The 20,267-nt window shown below is 37.1% G+C and overlaps 2 protein-coding genes across 6 annotated transcripts in view; one reads left to right on the top strand and one right to left on the bottom strand.

The window, feature by feature from the left end:
* Nucleotides 1-20,267, top strand: part of LOC111265243 (uncharacterized) — a 63,399-nt gene that overhangs the window by 34,581 nt on the left and 8,551 nt on the right. For 2 of the 5 annotated variants that reach the window (XM_022841744.2, XM_022841743.2), the window contains exons 13-15: nucleotides 1,112-1,293; nucleotides 2,166-2,325; nucleotides 3,681-3,941. In XM_022841744.2, coding sequence (XP_022697479.1) covers nucleotides 1,112-1,293; nucleotides 2,166-2,325; nucleotides 3,681-3,817 — 479 coding nt within the window. In that variant the 3' untranslated portion in view covers nucleotides 3,818-3,941. Of the gene's footprint in view, nucleotides 1-1,111; nucleotides 1,343-2,165; nucleotides 2,329-3,680; nucleotides 3,942-20,267 lie in introns of those variants that run through there. The other 3 variants (XR_002683343.2, XM_022841745.2, XM_022841746.2) reach the window with 2 other exon arrangements.
* LOC111265245 (uncharacterized) overlaps nucleotides 18,679-20,267 on the bottom strand; it is a 22,014-nt gene continuing 20,425 nt past the window's right edge. Inside the window, exon 7 of the mRNA XM_022841747.2 lies at nucleotides 18,679-19,494. Within this exon, the coding sequence (XP_022697482.1) occupies nucleotides 19,226-19,494 (269 nt within the window). The 3' untranslated portion in view covers nucleotides 18,679-19,225. The remainder of the gene's footprint in view (nucleotides 19,495-20,267) is intronic.

Below are 20,267 nucleotides of genomic sequence, written 5' to 3'. Positions count from 1 at the left end.
GTAAAAATAAACAAACAAGATGTTTAGGCTTGCAATACACGAAATCATACGCAATTGGCGTTACGAGGTTGTCAAAACACAGCTCTTTTTGCTTTTTCATTCGATAATTAGGCTTCATTCGTTTTACTCGCTGTGAAATGGTGTTGCGAACCATGAAATGGCGAGTTGATAATCATGTGTATGGCAGTTGCACTCTATATACATAGGTTAGAACGTAGATAAAAGGATTTTTAGCCGTAAGCCGATATTATCAGCGGAAAATGAAGGAGTAGTCAATGCGTTAGAAAATAATAATAATAGTTTAGAAGACTTATATATATATATATATATATATAAGTGTATGAGAATGCAGAGGTAAGCGGATTTTCCAATTTTTTTCTCTGACTCACATCTTATATCGTGTATACACGGGAGGTACTTTTTGGATTCTGGAAGCGTCGGAGCTATAATAGGTTTCCCAAAACAAAAGTTTATTTTAGTATCGTCTATAAATTATTATATTCATAAAAATTTGGATTTTGCTGATTACTTAGTCGCATGTTTTGGTTTTAACCATTTACATAATTTATTAGAGATTTCTAAATTAAACAAAAATATATATTCATTTTTCCCACTTGGCCTTTCAAGGATCGGGGTACATCTTTGTCCTCTATTTATTCTTATTTCATAGCTTGAGGTATTTAATTAAATGTGAAGAAAAGGTGACACCAAGTGGCAAAGTAGATAATTTAGCGTGCGAATACAGAAGTTTTATATTTATTGAGCCCCCAATTCATCACCGCACGCTCCAACAACTCATAAGTATATTGCGGCTGTACACTAAATAGTATGATGACATGACGCTGCCCTTCGGCTGGAATGTTCAAATCTTCAGTGTGCTTGCTAAAGAATGATGCCCAGCATCCTTATTAACATACTGATATAATAACCGAGAGACGTCTGATAAATCTGCAAGGAACTACAAAGCTGACCACAGAGATTAAACCAATTAAATCTCGCTGAAATTATTTATTGCACTGTGTGTAGTAGTAATAATAATAATGTTCACATTAAATTTCCCCGCCGTTCTTCTCGATGAGGTTTATTGTTCATTTGTGCGCAAACGTTTTAGCTGTACTCTTCAAGGACCCGTCACTCGTGTCGTCTAGCGGAGGTGCGGTTGTTATTCCTGTCGGGGGAGGAGCCAAAGAAAACGCAGGCGTCAAGAGCGATACACTTAAGGAGATACGAAAAGGCCCGACGACTGTCGTCACACTCAACGATAGCAAAGCCAGCCCAAAACAAGGACGAAAGGTTAGTTCCTAAAAAGTGTCATGTGATGCCGAATTCGACCATGCTTGAGGTATAGTATAATAATAAAAGCGCACATTAACATTGACAATGCTTGGTTTAGAAATTGATATCAGTTTGATATAAGCAATCAATACTTTTTCATTGCTGTAATTTGATTTTTGTCACCTTTTTAAGTAATTCTTAGAAAAAAAAAAAGGTATATTTTTTTTGTTCTATTCATCAATTAATTTATTGGACTTGGTTTTGAGGTCTGACTTTTTAATGCGTCATGGGTTTCCTCTTGAACGGCTTACCCAAATATCAACGTGCACCGCAAGTCTCATAAGGCTCTGTCAGGTAACTAGAATGTGAGAGGCAATGCAAACAGATAATCTGAGTCGGTTTTTAAATGAAAAATGGGATATATTTTTGTGGACTATTTATTCTATTTTTTAGGCGCTTCGTAGTGGCCGTTGCACGATAAAACATCCAGTCAGAGGTTGATTAATTGAAGATCTTGTAAAAATCTACTGTTTCCTCCGGCTTGCATGACCGGTCGTGCCTTTTAGAAACTTGTTTTTCTCGTCTGCAACATTGTGCTCTGCCTACCTACACTTGACTCATATTGCAAATGCACTGTAACTCCGCTCTCATGCTCATGTGATCTTTTAGTGTCCCTTGCTCGGTTCAAAAAAGACTTTAACTTTGGTTAAATAGAATATCTGAGAATAGCTAACTGTTGAGACTATTTTCAAAATAACAAGAAAACGAGTGCTAAGATGTAATTGTTAACATGGGTGTCTTAAATGGAACGTGTCTTGTGAAGTAGAATTATAAACAACATACGATAAAACGGCAGTACGAATATTGCTTCTGCTTTTCGATTTAACCAGTTCGAGGCAGGTCCGCAAGTGGCGTTGGGTGTGAATGCTGAATCATTTGGCGACGTATCACCCCGATATGGGTGTTCGGGTATAGGCAAAGGAAACAGAAAGGACATCAAAGATCATCCTAGCCTAGAAAACGAGTTGTTGCTTGTCTCCTCTCCCCTCGGTATGTATTTCTCAAGAGATATTTAATGAGTCACAAGAGAAAGTCAAGTATTAACGCCTTTTAAAACGCAAGGTGTTTTATTCTATTCTGCTCAAAGATTTTAGCAGAACGGCTGCTGTACTCTGAGCAGTCTGTTAGAGTCGTCAAGCTCTTTACTAAGATTCGGAAAAGCCATCATGTATTTATGAGCATAAATAGGATTCTTGTAAAAAAAATTTACTTTTTTACAGAACGAAATCCGAAATAATCGGTTGTAGACTATAGCTTTTAGTCCAACTATGATTTTGCTAGATGTGTGATCAGAAACATATTCTACAATAATGTACTACCAAATGCAATCTAATACAATAGCGCAGAGATATCTGTGCTATCGTATCAAATACATATTGGTTGATCACATCAAGTAGTTTTGATTTGACAGTTTGTACTATCCGTACTTATTACGGCACACAGAACAAAGAGGCGAGGTTGCACGACTGTTGTGCCACAGCTCCAAGCTTACCTCTGAGTAAGACACAGCTCGGAACAACCTATATTGTTTTCGACGGTTGTTGTTGAGTGAACATAGTGGTGGCGGCCGACTAGCTGTTAAAACGTATCTTTCAATATGAATAGTGTCTCGAAGATAGCTTAGATAGACAAATAGGCAATCGCAAAGAAGACGTTTTTGGCAGTACATTTATTTAGGCAATAATACTACCATGATTTCCCCAAAGCTTCTGAAAATGTGTTGTTTTTAATCTTTGAAGCTTTGCTTCAGCTAATTCGGTAGCGACTGGTGGTGTCGCTGGCAAAGCAGTGAATTGGCATGGCACTATACCGTGGCAGACATCATTGTTATGTTATGGAATAGGAGCGGTCAAATAATGTCTGTCTGCGGAAAATAGCGTACCAATAGACGCTGGGTCTATTCAGCCAAATGCGAGCTAAGGGCGACTTAACTGAAATAAGGCTCAGCTGAGAGGTTAAGCATAAAACCGCAGAGATGTCTCCCAAGGAAAGCTTTGTGGGAAAGTGTCAGCGAGTTGGAAAATTCTTCATTAACAGCAGGTGGCATGCTTATTCTATTCCACACTTCTTTCAAAATGTACGCTCGATGGCCTAGACGTTTTGATTGTTCAAGCGCCTAGCCTTCAGCAGGCTCAAACAGTAGCATTATCTCAAAATCTGATCCTCCGCGTATATGTGTTTAGATATCGCCGTACGTTCTTCGGCTAAATATAGTAATCTAATAGTGCGATGTAATATAACGAAATGTCATCTAAAAATGCAAATTGATACATGAAGGACACTAGATATATAGACAGCCAGATACTAAGTTAGTGGATCTACTTTCGAATGCTAAATTTCTGCAGGTAAAAAGAGAGGCAAGAAAAGCTCAGGGAAAAGGCCTGAAAGAATCAGCTCGGCTGCATTTTCTAATATGAGTTTCGAAGATATTCCCAGCGACGAGAATCACTCCTCTGATGGAGCAGCCTTTAGTAAACTGTGATTTCCAGCTTATCTTTATCTGCTATTCCGATGCCGTCACTCGAATACACTCTGGATAGTCTAATATTATAAAAAAAAATTATTTTAACCAAGTAATAAAACCCTAGTAAATCGTCTAATACAAACGTCAATTTATTGATATGCTAAAAGGTGGGTCGTTTGGCCTTTATTTGATTTGACGTACCAAATGTTATGCGCTATCTAGGACGTTTGATTTCATACCATTAAGCAAGGTAGTTAAAATAGTATAAAATACGGGAAATATTTTCCAACTGCGAGCTATTCGTGGCCGGTGTGGCAATGGCTTAAGCTGTTTGCTTTCATTTCGAATGGCTTAATTAATTCGGTAATCAAAGTATCGCCTAACAACGCATCGTTACGGTTGTGTCCCAGTGTACATCATTCGATGGTACCCAATAAAATGTGTCTATTGTAATTACAGTAAAAAAAAAAAGCGAAGCTATTTACGCGCCCTGTGCATCTTTAGATCTAGGAAATCTTACTTTCGACGTCCTTCGCTTTGAGTAACATATTATTCAAAGCGAAGGATTTAACCGTTAATAGTGCAATGAGTTGAATTAACCGTGATGCACGGCCATTTTGGGCCGGCTATTATATTAAAATTTTAAATATACATTCAAAATAACGTTGCTGCCTCTTGTCCCAGGTGGTGCACCTTGTTCTCACTTGAATCAATATAATAATAATATCACTCGTTATCCAGCCATTATTTTTTCGAAAGCTACGCCGTTGATTCATAGTAGAGACAGGTAAATAAAAACCGACATGTCCATTTGTTTTATCTAAAAAATCTTATTTACTTTTATAGTACGAAAATCATATCCAGGCTATTGTACTTTCGGCCACGAAAAGCTTGCTAACTAGATAAGCGGTTTACTTCATATAGTTTTTCTCATGATAAAGGGGTGGTCCAGATAACTGGAATTATAAATTAACCTGTAACTCGATTAGCTTGTACTTCTGATGAAGGTAGTAATTATCATGATCGCCATATTAATTAAAAATGAAGAATTAACTAGCTAGTAGAATAGATGTTCATTGTTTGATTTAGCCTAACTATCTTCAGCTAGCTATATTACCTTTCTCACTGGGTGGTAAATCTATTTTTTCGTGCCTAAATGCTTTTAGCTGACCTACGCTATGTTTTGAAACACATCTAGCTGACTGTATCCATAGTGAGTTCATATCGAACGAGGCAAAGCAGAGGTCGTTCTAGCCGACCTAGAAGCTCCTACACATACGTGTTCGATTTTTGTATTCACGTGGTTTTATGCGTTCTTTACTACACATCCTTCGCTATTTCAAGCCATAGACTGCTTTCAACATCACTTGATGGACAGTCTGAAAATAATGTCTGAGTCAACACAGAGTTATCACTTTTACTTGAATTAGAACCTTGTAATTTCACCTCCGCTTTACAGGAACACTGTAACTTGAAAACAGCTCGCTAAGTAGATATAATAGCGTGAGAGCACATTAATATGCCTGTCTTCTGATAAGTTATTTGTTATAAGTTTGATATAGATTATTTGTTGTTCTTGCGTTAAAAATATATTTCTTACTCACTATACAATATGACAATATGCCCCTTTTAAATAAAAAGCCTTGCAAATTAATTAATTTCCAAGTTTTTTTTTGCAATTTATATATGCAAAAACAGAAACACCAAAGTTTAATTTACAACTTTGGTATTTATGTATTTTGTGTTGCAAGGGAATGACAACTGGAGTATATCTTCTTTTAGATCTATTTTTTTTTAGAATCTGCGTTTGCGTTGTTCTTTTTCGAGGTCCTCTGAACATAATACTGTACCACCCTATACCTCTATTTAGTTGGAGAAAAATGCTCATAAATGTGCTCTCCTCCCGTTTTTATTTTAAACACATTTTACCTATTCTACTTTTGCTCACTCGTGGCGTACAACGCTTCAAGAGTGTCGAACTGCTCTCTGTAGTATAAATGAGGATCCCTTTAGACAACTGTTCACATGTTTCATGGACTCCTTCGACATGCGTTGCCAACAGTACACTTCTGTAATTGTAAGTTGCGCCCACGTAACATGGTTTTGTGGTCATTCACCGGCATCACTATAGATACCCAAGAGATTTAAGGTCCTTGCTGTGCTGAAAGAGTGCGGCAGGTTACTCGCGTTGAATTTCCTCGCTAAGAACCTTCTGCCAGGACAGTCCTCCTCGGTATCTCAATCTACCGGCATGGGGCTCGTTCGTGTGGCGCCATTACTGTAATTTTTTTGACGTGTCTTGGTATAATACGAGTCCCCAGCACCAAGTTAATACCAGTTACTGTTATATTGTGCAGTGTACAATTTCTTTTCATACACACAAACTACAACAGTAAACTATATTAAACTGTAATCGATAAGCATCGATACTGAGAAATTGAATAAGGTGAAATTAATTATTAGGTATCTGCATCTGTAGGCAGCCTGTAACGAAGCAAACCATTGTTCTACACTAGTTTCTAAGTCATGATTGGAAAGATGGAAACGCATATTATTATTAAGTATTATTACATATTGCCATAAGCACATACCATACCAAGAGCGATGTGGAACTGCTAGCTTCACACTATATTTTATTGAGTATAGAAAGTTATTATTATTATAGTATAAGATAAGCAAAGGAGTCTAAGGTAACAGTTAGCCTCGATTGTCTAGTTGTATAGTTCGCCATTAGTATAAAATGTATATATATATATATATATATATATATATAAGTTTCTAGGATTGTCGCTTTAAGAAGAGTTTTATAGTACACGGCTAACGAAAATCATCAATTTTCACACTAGAGGTGTGGCGCTAGACTAATTCATTGAACTTCTTACATTGATGAAAATGTTTTTCAACCCAGAAATTGTTGACAGGTTCTAGAAAGACCGAGGAAAACGACTATTTGTCGTATGCTTATTCTTTCTCGTGCAACTCGACTAGCGATGATCTTTGTATTTCTCGTTGCATTATTGTATATCTATAATTCTAGATGAGTTCTTCGTTTTTCATTAAAAATTGATCTCTCTAAAACGCATTTTAAGATGTACCCTCCATGCTTGTAACTTCTTTGGAGACTAAACTCCTAATCAGAATTGCTCTCGAATCAAATAACAACATGCAAAATAACAATTTTGTTTATGTTAGTAGACAGTTAATCGGTATGCAATAGAACAATAGCAAGAGCAGCGTTTTTTTTTTATGTAATGTGGCCTAAGCCGCTGTATGTACTAGCGAGTTTGCCCTTGAATACAAAAATAACAATCGGCCCAAATCTAAAATTGCTATGTTATGTAATACACGACAGCTGATTCCCGAAGAATGGCCGCAAAATTCTTTGCTAGGGGAATAATTAGGTCGAACAAAAAGTAAGGGTAGTTTTTGGATGTCCTAGTAAGAGCGCAAAACCTAAATTTGGCGCCATTTGTGCTGTCTGCTATAATAATGAAGCCATAGTGATAGTTAAATAGTAATAAGTTCGCTATTTTTAAAAGACGAATCGTTACTCAAGGCAATAATGAACACTTATTGTTAAACATTATTCCAGAAAAGGCAAAAATTTCACTGCTACGATTTACAAGTGTCATTGAAGGTTTAGTACACAAAATGCTTTAAGTGCATCAGCCATGAAGCAAGCTATCGAAGATTTCCCGGTTTTTTTGAACCGGGCCTGATTATTGATGTTAAATAACCGACACGTGCTCGTCTAGCTTGTTGAATAGAACACGTCTGGAATTTCGTTAAATTTTTGCGCTGAATCTGAAAAAATCGGTTCGATATTGTTTCCGGGAATGCGTTATGTTAAGAAGCACTATGCAGCGTTTGAGGGATGCTTTGTAGGCATGCATGAAAATGCATATCTTTCATGCATGTCTACAGAATTTAGCTAAGTAAATGATTCAGGTCTAGAAGCCCTGCACAGCAAAGACAATTCATCAATTGAGCACCTGAACTTACAGCGAGTCAACAAAAGTTTTTCAACAAAACCATCTGCAGCAACAAAGCCAATTTCCATGGTGGTAGATTCCAGACAAGTAAAACTGTCGAAATTGCAGTGACAAAATCCCATATGTTTTAAATGAAAAAAGTGCATCTCAAATGTGTTATTCATACGGGTTATTAAACCATTTTTCTTCAAAAACGCTGCCGCAGATGCACAAGCAGTCGCTGATGAGCAATATCAGGGCATGGTAAATCAGCTTCCTGTGCCTCGAATGGATGCCATAGATTTCGAAGATTCCAACAAGACGGTGCCACATATCTGGTGGCAATGTAATTATTGCATAAGACATTTCTTGGTCATGTAATTTTACGTTTTGGCGAGTAAGCCCCGAGTTAAGTTAGTTCTCCATGCGGAAAACAGTAGGATTTGCGTATGATCGGAAGTAGCATAGCTTCATATACTATGAAATGCTTGAGAAAAGCAAGACAAATATTTGTATTTGACCCAGTTGCATCGAGTAAACAATAAAAAAGGACGGGAAACAAGTCATCTTCTACGACAACGGCAAACAGCTAGTAGAAGTCGCTTTAATCACCCTTAAAAGGTTTGAGTGGAAGACACTTTTGCACCTATATGCTAATATAAATTCAAAGTGCGCCTCAACGCATTGCCACCCTTTTCAATCATACATTTGGCAATCAAAAGAGCCATAAAAATTTGCTGGAGGACTTTTACAACACTAGGATTAAACATTTCTGGCTAAACAGGATTAAATATGGTCCTTGGGAATTAAGAAATGATTATAGAGACAACGTGTGAATATATAAATGATTAATTTGTTGGTAGATTTTGCATGAAACGCTGCGTACTTTTTTAGATGAAAAAATTGCTACTACATAGATTTCAATCTGGTAGTACCTACTGGTAAGATTTTCCATACGAGTGGCTTTGCTAAAAAATATTTTTCAAGGTTAGTATGTTCCATGTGACGTCCTCGTTTGTAATATCGTTCAATATACAGAGCAGCATGTATTTTAAAGGTTTAAATACGGCAAAAAGGTGTAATAATGTGTCGTGACTCACAATGGGTCTGCCGCAGCTTCGGCCCTCGCCGACGACCAAAGACTTAGGCGACAGGCCCTGAGTGCGCTGAAAACACAGACTACAACTAAGAATAGCAGCTTTAAACCTTACAGCTAGTGTCGAGCACCCTCCTAAAGGAGATGCTGAAATCAGAGTCGTGAGGAACGCTAGAGATAGTCCAGTAAAACTGCAAGGTTCCTTTACATTGGTGCTGCTTGCACCACATATCTGGAATATACTGGATATTGCAGTGTTGACGGAAATCTGGGTAACAGATCCATTCGACTTACCGGGATTTTACTCCGTCCGATGCTTTGGCGAAACAATCACTAACCCTCTCTACGGCGGAGTCTCTCGCTGCTTTAGGATTATGGAGTAGAAGGCTTAACCCTGTCCCTTACAGGGCACATCGTCATTTTTCTGTGTGGCACAAAAATATAGCGTGTGGCGGTGTATGTGCGAGCAAATAATAAAGTGGACACTGACCCTCATAGAGAAGAACGTCAATGGCCGTGGCTTACTCTTTTTCTGGTGCTCGCATTATTGTGGCAGAATACTAATGCAGAAGTACGTCAGTTCCTTGATATACGCTGATGGAACATCATTATTTTGTAGCTAACCGCAGTACTGCAATCACATTTGTTAGTGACGCAGGAAGCCCTGTCATGGATATGTTTGCAATGAACAACACAACCATAATAGAAAATAATTTTCTTTCCAAATAAGGATAACTATAGGCACACATTCCTGATGTAGTGGAGCTCACGGTCGCATTGGGACTATCGCTCGTTTCGAAGAATAAACCTTTGCCAGGTAAAGTGAACGCTCATAGAACGGGCTTATAAGGTATTCCAAATATCAGACTTGATTAATGTCGAAGTATATGTGCGGTGTCTCGTCGACCCCCTGCGATCTTTGAGTTGTTCAATCTACCTAAGAAAATGAATGCCGCAACTCTCGGCGGAGTACCTGGCTGCAGTTTTCAAAGCAATCTGGCAGAAGACATACGCCACCTCACATACGAGGCAGGGACTGATTGAATTCAATTGAAGACACTTATATTGCTGGCGCATGTATCTCCACAGAGGTGGAACTACATGGATTAGTCATGATTTTAGGCAATTTAACAATACTAAATAAAGGGAGAGTGCTTCTCTTTTTAAAGAGGGCCGCGGTAATAGCTAGAGGAAACAATGCTTTATAATTATTGCCAAGTTCAACAGGTTAAAGATTATAATTTGTACGCCATAAATCCACATGAAGTTCTGCTGCAAAGTATAAAATCAGTTTTTGAGTGACTCCAGTACTGGCACATTCACGAGTTCCATGCTATTTGAGTGCTGAGTGGAGAACTAGAGTCTTTATAATTATAATTATCCATGATGAGTACTGATATATGGTCATGATTACGAGGTTACTGGTTTGTTTGAACGATGCGTTATGCCAATAAAGTCGTAAAGAAAAAGCAATTGCATGTGATACATTGTTCCCAACGATGAAATGTAATAGAAAGGATGCGAAACTGTTATGCGTTAGTTTAACTTGACATATATTTACAACATTTTTTGTGAACAAAAAAGTTATTATAAACAGACGCACTTGTACTAAGTTGAGTTGTATTTTGAAAACACATAAACCTTTCAGTTTCTGTGTATTTGCGTAAAATCAGCATCGACAGCGTCCTGTGTCTTTATGGTCGAAATGCCAATGCAACAGTTTTAGAAAACGTAACTCGCTTTCAAATTGCCATTGAAACTATGGCAGGCTCTGAGACAGGCAAAACAAGACGGGGCGATTGTTTTGTTTTTTTATTGTTTAACATAACTTCGATAAAAATGCGAAATTGATCTTATTTGGCTAAAGAAGGAATCTAGCTATGCAAAGTGTAGTGAATTTCTGATTCGTGTGCATCTCGAAGGCTCTAAAAGTTTCATACTATTTACGTTTTAAGGTGTTTTTTTTACGAGAGAACGTCTCAGTATAATAAAAATCTTATCAATGTCATCGTTCCTGGATTATGACTACAAGAAATTTCCCCAAGATTTTACCTCAAGACATGCCAACTGGGTGTTCTCGATTGTGTATCAAATCTAGTCAAGCTGCGGTTTCATAACATATAACTGTTAGTGCAAGATAGCATCGTATTACTGTATAATTTCATTCACCAGACAGAATGTAAACTTATACCATATTGAGCTATACGAAAGTATAGCTATGGAGATAGTGTCGTACTGAGATTTTCTCAAGTCACAGCTTCTACGGCTTGGAACATATTAATCTTGCTAAAAAGTGGTCGGAATTAATTAACCCATTTCAATAAAGGCCAATGACGATTATTTGATTATATACATAGTTCAAGTATTTGATTAGTTCTCAATGTTAAACAACGAACTGCGAAGATAAATAATTTGCTTTATCGAGTCTTTAGGAAAGTTCGGACATAAATACTTTGTACGGAATCTGGAAAATATCATGATATAGCTATTCAGACAAGGACTGCGCTGCTTAGTTGAGCAAAGTCATAGAAATATTTGCACCATTATTGAACGCAAGGCCCACTTATGGCGATGAAGGTTAAAATCAACGGAGGACAAATTAAACGTCCTAATAAAAAACACAATTTTGACTCTGTCATAAAAAAGCCCAATGAAAAAAATGCTGAGAGAGCACTTGCATAAATACTTAATCCAAACGACGGATTGACACCTATAGCAATACAGGCGAAAATTTTGCTTAAAAAAATCTAATAACAGTAAATCGATAGAGATCAGGTTCACAAAATTAAATTCTGCAATTATTTGAACCTTTTTGCACAATGTAGAAAAAATAAGTTACACATTTTCTGTGTTACCGGTCTCATAGCACATATTGCTCATGACATATATATCAAAACTACAACCACAATTACCTTCGTTATGTCTGATGTAGCCCCACTAAAAAGATTCCTTAGTCCACAAACTTGCAGCTTTAATGGCAGCCTGTTTAGCATAAAAAATTGAAGAACAGGTTGGTCTACAAATTGACACGACTTCCTTTAGGTGTGATAATACTATAACATCGGGTTATATACAAGAATCTCCAGAGGAAGCTATTTATTGCAGATAGAATTAGTAAAGTCCAAAAGTTTTATACGTTGCAAATCAAAAGTATAAGTGTCAGAAGAGTTTTCGTGCCACAGAAAAACAATAATTTTGTCAAGAGAAAATGGTTTTGTCGATTATTGCTAAATCGAATCCTCGTTAACGAATGTCTTCATGTTGGTGAATATTGCGCCCACATTACATAAAGGTACATTAAAATCTATGAACTTGAGCGCCCGAAAAATTATTTAAGAGCCGATTAGAATGTATGATTTAAATCACTTACCGGTGCGGAGTAAATAGTTATCTACAAAAGTTTTAGATTTAAACGAAGTTTCCTGTTTGCTTATACCGGCGTGAACTTCGCTGGACCGATTTAGATATGAAATGCTAATAATATTAAATATAAAAGTTGTACTTTTTTAAGTATTTTTTTACGTACAAGAGCGGTTTATTTAGAATTGGTCCCGAATGTGTGAGCTTAGATTTCTTCAGAGGCTGTCCTCAGTATTTAAAAATACTCTGATAGCGGCATGGTGTTTGAGGGGGATTTCACAAAAATTAAAGTTAAATTTTCAGCAATATACGAGATAAAAAAAAATATAAAATGAACTGATCGACAAGGAGATCAGTTAGCATTTCGTTGTCGAAATTGCACTCTAGGTTGGTGGATTTTAAAAACGAATGATGTGCGTGGTGAAAAATCCCTACGTAAAATGTTGGGTATTATCACTCTATAAATTGTCAGCTGTCCTTAATAGTATCGAGGTTATGGTTAATCAGCCGCTAATCATTTTAGACCAAGATCTTTTTTATTCTAATTCTAGGTCAAGTTAGAGCAATTTGTACAGTTGACTTTTTGTTTCGTTATCATTAGAAGATAACTTTCAAAGAAGGCAGGGATACTTGGTGCACTTACGCTTTAGCTGAAAGAAAACCACTGCAAATCAAAAACGTTACATCCTCTAGGATGTCAGTTATTCGCGGATTTTATGTAAAGTTCTACGTTTCTAGAGGGCACGTAGTTCTACAATATCCGCATTAATATTTTTGCGCTGGATGGAGCATCAACAAAATGATAAACCTTTTGGGTTGCTTTAAACTGACAGTGCACAGCGTCGCAAATGGGGTATCAGGCTGCAGAAGGAACAGGTTTCCACACGATGCAACGGAAAATGCACAACAGAAATAAGCAGTGCGGACTCTAAAGTAAATCTATGCTGTTTAAAACTGAATTTCTGCCGATTGTTCTGTCTTAGTCAGCTGCAAATGCAGCAGGAAAAAATCGTTTGGAAATTTGAATATGTTTTGGTAGTAAGTAAAAAAACAACATAAAAGCATAATTCCTAGTTTATATGGGCCACTTCGTTGATAGTGCAGTAATCACGCCTCTACCTACTAAACCTAAAGACGTGTGGTAGCCTGGGCTCTAAACAGGGCGTAGACACACTATATTCTCTGCTGAATCCAGTCTAAAACAATAGTTAGTTCCGATTTATGTATAATGCAGTACGTGCATGTCGTTTACATGCCTTTCGATTTCATAAATTACTGGCTTGTCTCTGGGCACTTCAGTGGTTGACGCGATATTGAATCTATGACCTCCCCAACACCCAAAACTTTACTTCGTGTAGTTTGGTTCTGCCAACTTCTAAGCCGATTTACAGAATTTAGATCTTTTCTATTGCTCCTCAATTTTATATACGGATAAAGGTGATGGAACGGCTTAGGACAATTCAATTTTAAAGTAAAATTAAGTGGTTTATTTCTGTTTCAATACATTGTATGTGGTTAGCGGTGAAAAAAATGGAAATGATAAACGCACACAATAAACCCAGAAAAAATTCGCAAGTAATAGTTGTTGAGAATGCTGAGAAGAAACCTAATCTTACAAGGCAACGCTATTTCGAGGTTGCCAAAAAAGCTTTTGCGAAATATTTCACTTTGATTTAAAATGCTTGTCGCTACCTTATCTCTAGGTATAACAAAACATTACAATAAAATTTCCTTTAAAAATTCATTATTATTAATAAATTACTTAAATTCGACTAACATTCCACTGTATTGTGTTCTGGTTTATTATCTCGGCGCATCTGTGTCATTCTTTAAAAGTTTAAAGTAAAAATCAAAACCAGCAAATATGTTTATCGAAAAAACGTTTCTACATGCGCTACGGCCATAAGCATCCCCTCTCGTGGCTGGTCTTGAAGACGTAGAACCTAAACCATTTTATTTGTTTTTACCTCCATACGAAAACAAATTGCCTCCGCACGATCACGTCTTATCAATTTTCCTCATGTATAAAGCGCTTAGGATTTTCGAATAACACAAGATGTTCTGCACTTACTCTTAAAAATCTTGCCATAAATAAAATCGCTGAAATATGCCCAGTGTCTGAATATTCAGTTTTACGGTACTAAAATTCGACATTAAGTTAAACTATATGTATACGTTGTATCCTTTAACATCCTTGAATCGCATTTTTCGTCTGCTACTGATAAGTGCATACGGCGAACGCAACTCAGATAACATTATTAAGTACGACTTGTGCCATATGCTTGGGCTGTAAAGCAGGACGGTCTTATAATAATGATTCTGTCATTTTTCTAGTTCTATCCGTGTGTCCATGTCACCTTGCCAGAGCATTTATGCAATAATTTTCGTCCGTAGCAATAGTTGAAGCTTAATTGTGATGTGTAACGTGCGTCCACTGTGAGTTAGCTTAATTCCAATGAAACCTTGCAGCTGTTAAATTGATAACGTACCGAAGTTGCTCACGCATGTCAAGCTAGATTTTGAGTATTATTTGCTATGGACCGTGAGTCAGAACAGAGGTATGGTGAGGAAAAACAGCAAGCTTATTCAAACACTCATAGGGGGCTGCTTACGTTCTTATTAATGATCGAATTCTTCCACTTTCAATCTTCTTGATTCTGTTCAGAAAAGATCAGTCATGAAAAAATATGAACATTTTTAGTTATATCGAAAACTATCTATGGATAAAATTAGCACATATACCTTTTAAAGAGTCGATTTTATACCATGAACTTTACTACCGGATTACTATGAATACCACCGCTTAATCAGTATTATTTCTCAGCCTTAGGACATTGCTCCGATTTTCAAGAACACTTTGCAAAAGTTTAAACACAGTGTCAGGTATGGAATCAATTGAACTGTCATGCTAATTTTGATGCGTGGTTCGTTATTATCTTCTCCAATAGACACAAAATCAAAATTCTAACAAAATTTTGATAACTTTTTAAATTTGAATAACTTTCTAACAGAAAGTTAAGCCTTTTATAAGGAAACATATACGACTTGGTAATATATGAATTTAGCAATAATGAAGTCGCATAAAGGGTCGAAGCATAGTTTGAAATATTTGAAGAAAACTAGATTTTAAGCTAACCTTGACTAACCTCACCAGTCTTTGAAACTCTTTTAACCATTTTGGTAGTACAAGGACGTCAGTCATTCACAAAAAATAATCAGCCGAATTGGCGTGTGTGAGTTGACACGGTTCATTACCAGAGGCTTCATGTTTACACCCAAAAAAAATCAAGACACTTCATCTTAATCATCATTAACACACGATGGTAAAAACATATGGTTCGTCCACTTACTCGGAAGAAAATTTCTCATGCAAATCACCTTGCACTCCGGATATACTGTTTACTCCGAACGCGAGTAGCGTTACGAACGAGATTAACTGAGCATTTAAATGAACCACTAAACTCGGGCATATGTTAAGAATTCCTCTGGTGATCGTACTATCGGGAATTGTGTATTCGGTTCGGTTGAAGCAATAGTGATGGCGGAGAAAACATATGCTTGAAGTTAGCGTGTGAATAGTAATGCATCTTCCTTGCAGTTCGGACTGCACACAAGGGAAACTTCCAGATCCTTTATGTGTCGAGTAATGATGTGGATTTCACGGACATAAGAAATCTTCCCTGCTTCCTCGCTAATCGTGTTCTATTCTAAAGCGTAAACGAAAGCGGCAGAACTGTTCTTTCAACTAATAACCAACGCTCGTACAAATATGCTTAGCCTCTATGAATCCAGCCCGCCATATTGTAAAGGTTCAGCCGCCAGCCAAGCGCAAAAGGAAAGCTATAGCGCAGAGCTGTAGAGTTTTTGTGTACCGTATTACGTATCCAAAACAGCCTAACTCCCGCAGACAGATGTTCGCAAATGCATAGGTATTGGTGTGGACATTGTTAACGAGCTGTCACTATTCAGTTGCTTTTCCTGCAATACCTGTATTCAAATATGATAAGGAAAGAGTATAAAAAATAAATGCATCCTTTAAAGAAATGTCGGATATAATCTCAGCACACTATGATATCTTTGCGCAGCTACCGTGTAACTATTTTCACTGTTGCATGCATAACTCGGTAGTATGTTCAATCAAATAGTTAACATTTATGGAAAACATGATACGTGTATATTAGGTGACTAAAAATTCTGACTTCTAAGCTTTGCGGCTTAGACTTATTAAATTACGATGGATTGTTAAATTATAAAAAGCCTCACGTCTAGACTGAGCAGCCTTTACGTTTTTTTGTTTACAGTAGGAAATTTTAGTTTGTAGTGAAGCATTGTGTAAGGTATTGTTTGCACCACTGCTTATAATTGCCAATGTATAAGGCAAAATGAATGAAACTCACATTTCTAGCTCATATTGTTTCACAGAAACATCAGGTACGGATTGCTGGACTACTTTTGGAACCTGAGAGCGAGAGGAAGTGCTTATGATCTCTTACTCCTCAATTAGCATCTACTTCATAGCTTGTTAACGCTGGCAACTCGCTAACGAATGATGCATGCATATATATTTTAGGCATTATCGATAAATAGGATAGCAGCTAAATCAAGAAAATTGATGGACTCCTTTCTGGGTTGCAGTTTTGTCCACAGCGTCGATATTGATTAAACAACCATCTTCCTCCTCGGAAAGCACCTTGTCAGAAAACCGTTTTTAATACGGTTCGTGCAATCTTCGCTAGCTAAAGCCATTAATTATATAACAAGATTATTTCGTGTTTGCGATTAACATAAATAGGTATGTAAATAGCTAACCAAAGTCTTTTAATATTCCAGCAAATGCTTTAACAGATATTCAACTCAATACAGTTAGCACGTGCTCCGATAATTTAATTACTTTTAATGGTGGTTGTGGGTGACACAATATTTGTGTTTGAACGCTCTATCTTAGATTGTTCGATTGAAAAAATCGAACAGCTCAAAACGTCTTACACACAAAAAAAATTGATACTTTACAATAATAATTGTTTTTGGATCTATCATACGGCGACGGCCCTAGTTTTATCATGGCCATGTCATGATTTTATTATCAATAGTTTGAGCTCGCCGAAAATATTTTTCTGTAAGTAAAATATTTTTTGATTTAATTTGGGTTGTACATCTTTCATTTGTTCCATTATCATTGATTGTTGAAACTTTATGTAACTTATAGCCTTTAGATTAATGTAGTGGAAGCATATTTTTCTTAGTGTAACGTATTTATAAACTTGTTTTATTTTTTAAATACCTATTACGTTTCGGCTATGTCCCAAGGGAAGCATCAGTACCACTTCTGATTAAAGTTGTTACTATCGATGAAGTGGTCAGTCATCGTCAGACGTCCCTTCAATTAAGAGCTGCAGTGAATCCTCGACAAGGTAGTCGTTAAAGTCTGGGTTGTAGTTCAGATGATAACTTCAAAATAGCCGACTTGACCTCGCGCTCGCGGTAGAAGTAAGCCATGCCTTTTTTACTTCAATTATCGCTACCGACAGGTTAGGAATTCTACACATCCTACTATTTTAATATTAAGTACAGCTCTCTTTTTATAATCTAACGCTGAACTGGAGCCAGGATGTGTACGGTAGGCTTTCCGCGGTGCAACTTACCATGCGAACGAGTAGGTTGCGGTTCTAGGAACGTTTATGATCGTTATAACCTGCTCCAATAGCGTCGCATTGTAACCTAGACAGGTTTCCCATCGGACGTCCAAAGACTATGCTCCCAATAGCTAATTCAGATCGATATAATCAACTGCAGAGGTATTTTTATTGAAAAACCGGTTTTGCCTTCTACTAGTTAGCAAAAGGCAGAATTTTGTTTACAGAATTCGCCTTTTGTTAATTACACCTGTTCTGCTGATTTTGATTGCTCATACGTTTATATTTGTCCACATTTGTCTATTATTTTTGAGACCAAGGTTCTTATATCATGTCATTCATTATATCTGCTTATTGGCCATAGGTAAGGAAGGCGCCAAGCAAATAAACATATGTCGTGTACTGTTTGTCATGTACTACGTCACCCGCATAAATAACGCGACAATTACGTTGCACAGTCTGGCTGGTTTATGTGCATCTTTTCCGGTGTAGTGCCATGGTAATCATAAACATATGGCTATCGCTGATTTATATTTCTGCTTTTGAAAATGTTTACCTTAGCATATACTCACCATGTCGTTTCATAAGTCTGTAAAAGACTTATCCCGACGACACTACTGGAAGAAACCCTTAATACGATATTGGGCTTGCTCACGTAAAAAAAGTAACCAAACATTAAAAAAATCTACGATTCGCAAACGCCCCAAAAACTATTGCATTACTTACCGCTTTCTCTCTCACTCTCTCTCTCTCAAAAGATAGAGATTTCATAATCGAATCACTGCTGGATAACGGTGCAGGAATTAATACATTTGGAACTTCCTAGGTTTATTTTATATCTTTATTTTAGTTGCTTATGTACGGTTTCGATGTGTAATGGCCGTATCTGAGGCATTCTGAATATTTTTATCATGTTCCTAGATAATTTTATAAGTACCTGGAACCATGGAATTCACCAGGATTAAAAGCTCTCAGTTATGCAAAAGTTGTATTGTACGCGCAAGTCAAAAAAAATGGATCAAATGAGTTATAGGTCATCACATTACCCTGGCCTATCGCGCACAGCAGTACCTCCTAATTTAAACTTTACCACCACATCACCCAACTATGTATGTGCTCCACACTCTTGAATAGCAAGTACAAAAAATCACTGCTAAATGTCCATCCTTACCACTCTCCGTCTTGTTTCCTTTTGATTGTTATACTCTCGAATAACGCAGACACACGTAGCCTATCATTGGTGATCGAATTGGTTTGGGTATCTTTCCGGAGGTACACGTGAGGCCTATTTCTGACTTCCATTTTCCTGTATTATTGTTTTACTATTAGGATTTCACCTGCTAGCAGAAAAAAAATATCTTTCATTTTACCCAAGATTAACGTTGAAGGCAAGGGTACCATCATCTCCACGACCCAACGTAACTCCGCGCAAGACTTTAAATGGCATTCTTAATAGAGATCGTCGGCTTTGATGACGTGGATCATCTCCAGTTTCATCTGTCTCAGTATCCGTTTCGTCTTCACTAGAAGTTAACATTGGCTCGTCGGGTTTCCTTTGATTTTTAAAGTACAAATTTCTGTAGTTCTTGTTCTGCCTTCCCCCAATTTGAATATTGACCAACCCTTGTCCTGTACCTGAAAGAACACGTAATCATATAGATATATATATACATACATATATATATGTCTATATACATACCATTAATCCAACACTAAATACCTTAAAACATCTCCCCATAAAATAAGGCTGAGGCTTTACCACAGTACTGTGCTGATTACGACCGCGGTGTTACCTTTTGCTTATTAAGTAACAGTTCTTGCTAAAGGCACCTTAGTTTACTTCCAACAAAACTTTTTTGCACGCATTTTAGATTATATATACATACACTTTTAAATCAGAAATAAATTAGTCGCTTGAATTTGCATCAGTGGATGATCGTTTACGACCGTTTTAATGATCCACATTTGTTTTGGCAAAAAGACAAGAACAATCTGATACGATCTATAGTTTCCTAGCGAAATTGTATTGAGCGTTCTGTAGTTTTTTTGTATATGTAACAATAGGTTTTGTGTGTAAATAAAACTACACTGACAGTATGCTGCAGAATGCTTACGGAAACTAGGTACTGAGTAAAACTCGACGGCCCGTTTATGAATTTTCAAGATAGTTAGGAGTCTATTGAGAACGGTCTTTATGCTGCGACATCGATTACGGATGAGAACGTGAGAACGTGGGAAAAGTCAAGCAAGTCCAACTGCTATTATATATTGCTGCTACTCTCCAGGCCGAAGCGACCGGCACGATGGAATGGATTCGTTTCCAAATCAGGTACAACGGTTCTTACGTGGCGAATGTTGAAGTGTGACAAATACTGCCTGACGTGCCAACGCCAGAAGTTGCTTGCGTT

This window comes from Varroa jacobsoni, unplaced genomic scaffold, assembly GCF_002532875.2.
Source record: "Varroa jacobsoni isolate VJ856 unplaced genomic scaffold, vjacob_1.0 scaffold_947, whole genome shotgun sequence".
Taxonomy (NCBI): domain Eukaryota; kingdom Metazoa; phylum Arthropoda; class Arachnida; order Mesostigmata; family Varroidae; genus Varroa; species Varroa jacobsoni.
The sequence above is the reverse complement of the archived record's forward strand: the minus strand, read 5'-3'. Positions and strand labels throughout refer to the sequence as shown.